This window comes from Anopheles bellator, chromosome 2, assembly GCF_943735745.2.
Source record: "Anopheles bellator chromosome 2, idAnoBellAS_SP24_06.2, whole genome shotgun sequence".
NCBI lineage: Eukaryota > Metazoa > Arthropoda > Insecta > Diptera > Culicidae > Anopheles > Anopheles bellator.
In genome coordinates, this window is record NC_071286.1 from 2,049,207 (window position 1) to 2,054,800 (window position 5,594).

Below are 5,594 nucleotides of genomic sequence, written 5' to 3' on the forward strand. Positions count from 1 at the left end.
GAGCAGCATTGACCGCACTCATTTCTGTCATTTTATTTCAAGCGTTTGTATCAGGTTTCAAATGTTCGATGTTTCAAAAACCGATTCTTTTCTTTTCGTTTCGTGATTTTCTAGAGCGCTCCGGTAGCAATTCACGATATGTATGTAAGATCTACACGAATGTGTATATAATACATTTAACATGAGATGCAAGCTTTTAAACAAAAACATTAATTTAGTTTCTCGAAAAGTAATTTATCGCAGAAGGTGTTAGTCATCATGGCCACTATATGACACCGCTGATATTCAGTTGCAAACCACATGCCGCCGTTTTGCAAACCTCTTTGCGCACATCTTCTGCCTTGCGTTTCTACTCGACAACCGCAGCATCCGCAGGGTCGCTTCGTATCGAGCTAATCTTCGCCGCCAACATTCACATTCCCAGCTGTCAATATAGCGTTGCGTTCCCCTTGGCAACGACTGCAAGTCTGAAGTCTGGCTAAGCGAATCAAAGGCCCAATAGAATTCCTTTTCATTTGCGCCTCTTATCTAACACATCGATTTTCATCGCACACAACACCTCGCCGCAGGCTCGTCTCAACATGAGCAGCACACCCCGATAACATGCACCGATCTGTGCCCGAAATCCCGATCTTGTGGCCGCTGCCGATTTTTTCACTTCTTCACCTCACCTTCACCTTCACCGAGTTGGCGTGGCGATTCAAATTAATTACCAACCGTCGGAGTCGTCGCGGTCGCGAAAGGAGCGGTTCGGGGCGCTGCCTAAAACACAACGATCGAAGCCCACAGAAGGCTCTTGGGAGACGCTCGAAGGTGATCGAAGAAATTAGTGTACCACTCAGTACACCCGCCAGGAGACCCGTGGCCCTTGGCGGAGGCACAAAAAACGAGTCAATCAGGCCCCATCGGCAGGCCTGGGGCCCCCGAGTGGTCCGGGGCACCGATTTGCAACTTGGGTCCACCGATCGCGGACGCTAGAAAACGATGTAATTATCACCTGCGAATCGACAGCCGGCAGGCTGGCCATCGGATTGGGACAGCGGCAGCGGCGTGTCACCGGCTCTGTACAAGGTGTCTGCGGCCCGAAGGAGAAAACTCATGTCCAAATCGAATGCGTATGTTCAGTGACCCGGGGAGACAGTGCGCTGAAAGACGACTCCCGCCGCCGGAGGGCACATTTATGTCCGTGGCGCTGCCGGCGCTGTCACCCTACATTTGCCACTTTCTAACTCCCGGTGTTTGTGTAATGGTCGTAATTATCATTTTTGCATAATTAGCGAATCGCCCGTTGGCTGGATGTTTTTTCGTAGTGCTCCAAAATCCTGCCCGAGTAGCCCTGGCCAGTGGCGCGTCGGGTGCCGTTGTCGACCGTTTAAGTGTGTGAATAATTGGTGCTGAGCTATTTCCCTTTCGCGTTGCTGATAGTAAAACCCGGACAATCGTTAACATCATCGCCTTGCTATTATGCGCACTGTATTGGCCACGCACGCGGGTTATGAATAATTCAGGAGACGATGGCCGCTATCAACCAATAGGAAATTCATGGGGCATAACTTCACGAACTGGTTTCATATTTGATTATTTCCAGATAAACAATCTCATTATTTGAACCACACAGATGTCCGGTGATAAGATTAAACGTAAGGTTAAGTAACCGTTTCAACCGAGGGCCGCGAAAAGAAAGTCTCGACACTTTCGAGACATGTCAAGCCATACAGGGACCATCGCTGGAAAATGACAAGCTGGTAAGTGGTCAATAGAAATCCAACGTCCAACGTTTGAGTCAATTGGCCGAAACCCAACCTGGTACGGCACGGAAAAGAAGTCGTCACGCTCCGATGCAATTAGCTTTTCGGCGAAGGCTGGCCGGCGATGATCCCTGGCGAGAGAAAACGCACCCCGCGATCAACGGCCGATTGCTGCGGGACTTCGAGTCGAGAAACAATCGGATGTCAAAAGATCATGCAAATAATTTATCCCCCAACAACTAGACGCCCCGGGGTACGGGTAGGCAATACCGTTTACAAGCTCCGAACGCCGTGGCTCCGCGCGGTAATCGTGGCTTAGAAAAGCGTGAATAACGTTGATTGAAGCTGACGTCCCGGGACGACTTTTCCCGGGAGGACCTCTAGGCGGACCTCGATGAAGATGTCCAGACAGCGCGAGCGAACAATGGCTGAAGAGGACTTCGATGACCACCCAGAAGAAGGGCCTTTGTTTCGGAGACGGCGACGACGAGGGCCCGCTAGAGAGCATGATGATAGGGTCAGCGTGGGGTTTGCCCTCAATCAACCATTTCTGCCCATCGTGGTGGCGCGCGGTGTTAATGGGAAAGTAATTAAACTCCCCACACTCGGGCCAGGCCAGTCTGGGACAGGGTGTTGAAGACTGGAACTAATTCCCGGTGTCATCCGCCGGGACGACGTTGGGCTGCCAGTCGCGTTGGGGCTTTCACGCCAGCCCGGGTCCTCGTCGGAACCTTGGGCCGCGGGTTTTGTATGCAAAGATCAGGTCCAAAACCAAACAAGAATCTCGCCGCCGTAAATTCCGCACGGACCCGCACCCGGTAGGCTTTCGAATCGTTTAATCATCCCCGCGGAGTGCCATTTCCCAGCACCGGCCACTTCGGCGCAGGCCGAAAGGATGGTATTTATCGCTTTTCGCGATTATCGTGCCGAAACAATGGCATCGCGCCGTTGCGGTGCGCAATGCGTGCAGACGGTGGCCAGCCTCCCCCCCCCTCCGCCGGCTTCCTCGAGATGCATTGCTTTCCTCCCCGCACCGCGTTGGGCGACACTCGGCGAGCTTCGATTTCCGGGCCGGACTTTTCCCAGCGGGCGAAATGAATAATCGCAGCTTTCGGATCGTTCGCGTCTGATGAGCGCAAGTGCCGTCACACGCCGCGGCGGCCGCGAAGGATTATCCACCGGCGGCGGCGGCGGCACCAACAGGGCGATTCCATTTCAGGCCCCGTTTCGGGCCGAGAAAGACGATTCGGGCGCTTTTTTATAGCGGCGGTATCTTCAGTTAATTGATTCCTGCGCCTCCCCGAAGGCGGCGCGGACTCCTTTTCGGGGTACGGCCGGTCCGGGTGCGTAAACTGATACTCAGAGGCGCACACTATCGCCGGTGTCCATCTGCGCGGCGATGCGCCTTTTTCCGACCTGTTAATGGTGTGATAAATATCCTACAAGTCCACCTCCTTTGAGTTCGCTTCGGGCTTTTTGGGGCACGCCAAGGCCCAGCCCGGTGTTTGGTTTTCGGTCGGTGCGTAATTGAAAGTACTCGATGGCCACGGGCGAATAAGGGGAAATTAATTTCTCAACAATGGCCGAAGGACGAGCTTCGTTTGAAAAATGGCCGGCCACCGGCGGCTATTGTCAATTGGAGTAATTGCCGCAACGGCCCCGCGATCGTGCGCGATGGGCGTGTGCGGTGGGCCCCGAACGCCGAACCCAAATCGAAAGACTTCATCGATAAGCGAGGAACCCGGAGGGTGGGGGGCGCGAATATTTGTTTTTCTCCCCAACCGATAAGTGGGCCACCAGCGGCGTCGCGTAACCTTTCGCCGGTCCGGGAATCGGAGGGTTCCCGAGTGGTCGTCACCGTGTTTTGACGTGGTTTTGACACCGAACCAAACCGCAAGTGTCAGCGCGTTGTCAGCGAGCGCCTGGATACTGCCACCGGCCACGACGGACCCGAACCGGGCGGGGGTCACAATTATCACCCCGAGACCCTCCCGACCACGACGTCGCAAATGAGCTGCCCCTCCTCGGATCGGCGCACATGTCTCGTGTCGTTTGCGTCGGGCGCTCCTAGTCCCGGGCAGCATAAGTAGCGCTTGGCAGCCCGGTTCGCGTTCGTGCGGGTTGCAACGTGCCCTGTGGCAGTAAAAATGCAACTGTGCGCCGCTCTGACACCGAACCCCGTTTTCAGTTTCAATTAACTCGCAAACCGATTAAAATTCTTTCGCTTTTGCGCCCCGGAGTGTGCACCTCGGTGTCAACCGCGGAGCGGTCCAGAGCGCCCTCGAATGAATTTCACACGCTCCAAGAATTTACGGTTTGCCTCCATTAGAAGCAATCAATTATGCGCTGGGCCCCCGGCCCGGTCGGTGTATGTGCAATCGAGCGGGCTTCAGTCGAAGCAGGCCCGGGCAACCCAGTCCAGTGCCCGTAGCAACCACATCATTCAACCATAGCTCACCACCCGAAGCAGCGGGCGCAGTAGCCGCTGGTTTCCATGACGACGACGACGACGACTCCAGCTCGACGCTAACCAATTAAAGCGGAGGCAGCCGGCGGTCGGACCCGGAATCGGACCGGGCTCGGGAGTATGTCAACCACTGGCAAGGCACGGCACGGCACACGGATCGCTGTTTCGTTCGTTCGCCTCGTTGGAAACAAAGAGCCTCGCGAAAGAAATGCATCTTCCCTTGCCGCCGGGGGCCAACGAGCCGCGGACACGCGACCGCGAGTACGTTGCGTTGGTTGAGATCATAAATTTTCATACAATAACTAAACACATCGCTGCGTCACACAGCGGCCCCAACACCCCAGAGCCCCCGAGAGTAGAAAATGAAAGACGGAGTTTTACGGTCGATCGGTACGATCGAAGAAGGGGTTTCACTTTTACGTGCCGAAAGGATTCACTCGCAGCGAGTTCCAGGACACTAATCGATTCGCGGGCAACATTGTCGCGCCGCTTATCATCGGCATCGGCTATGCGCCCATTTATGCTTTCAATGAGCCTTTTTTCGAGCCTGTGTGTGGCTGTAAAACAATCGATCGCCGGGGGCACTGGGGCGAAGGAGCGAAGGGCGTGGGCCGAGCGAAAGATGTGATTAGCTTTCTTCCATCTCCCAACTCGCCGTGCAAAAAACCTATGCTGTGGTGTTTAATTAACGACTAACGGTATCCTTGGGTCGCGTCCTGCCCCAGGGGAAAATTTGCCTCCAACCTCGGAGGCCTCCGGGAGGGGTCCATTTATAATCGCAACGCTTTTCGTTTATCGCCCGGCCGCCCGTTGACCACATCACTTGGGCCACTTCGCGGGGCCACTCGTGCCCATAATTCAAATGTTTGTTTACCTCGCCCGGAACAATCGCCCGGAATTACACGGCCATTACCGTAATGTAATTATCACGTCCGCCAAAGGGCCGCCGTCGGCCCACAGATGTCCCCGAAGGGACCCCGTTTTCGGGATGGCCAGCAAACCGTGTGGCTAAATGGCCAACCGGTCGACGATGGTGAAGAAAGTTGCCGCCGAGACCCTTTTCCGATGTCCACCGTGGCAGAAGCCGTCCCCCGGCAAGTCGCGAACAAAGGAGCAATAATCCTAAATCGGACGGCGACGGCGGAAAAATGCGATGCGGAGCAACAAAGTTCCGAGCGGCAAGGGCTCCGATGGCCCGATTGGCGATTCGCGTAACGGTGATAAATTATAACAACGGTGGCCCAACGACGGCGGCCGGGCTCCCGCAGTAAGTGGTTCGCCCGCCGTACCGATATTTAATTGATACCATTTATAATTCATCGACTCGATTCCACCCCGGATAGTGGCCTCGGGGGGTTTCACTTCTCTCTCTCTCTCTC

At 55.0% G+C, this 5,594-nt stretch overlaps 2 protein-coding genes across 2 annotated transcripts in view; one reads left to right on the plus strand and one right to left on the minus strand.

Moving 5' to 3' along the window:
• The window catches only part of LOC131211751 (zinc finger protein 239-like), a gene marked incomplete at its 3' end in the record, with an annotated part of 32,086 nt that extends 27,392 nt beyond the window's left edge, over positions 1-4,694 (minus strand). The window contains exon 1 of the mRNA XM_058205349.1: positions 4,653-4,694. Coding sequence (XP_058061332.1) covers positions 4,653-4,694 — 42 coding nt within the window. The remainder of the gene's footprint in view (positions 1-4,652) is intronic.
• A 711-nt stretch (positions 4,695-5,405) lies between these two features.
• LOC131211762 (zinc finger protein ZFP2-like) overlaps positions 5,406-5,594 on the plus strand; it is a 7,192-nt gene continuing 7,003 nt past the window's right edge. Inside the window, 1 exon segment of the mRNA XM_058205366.1 lies at positions 5,406-5,482. Coding sequence (XP_058061349.1) covers positions 5,406-5,482 — 77 coding nt within the window.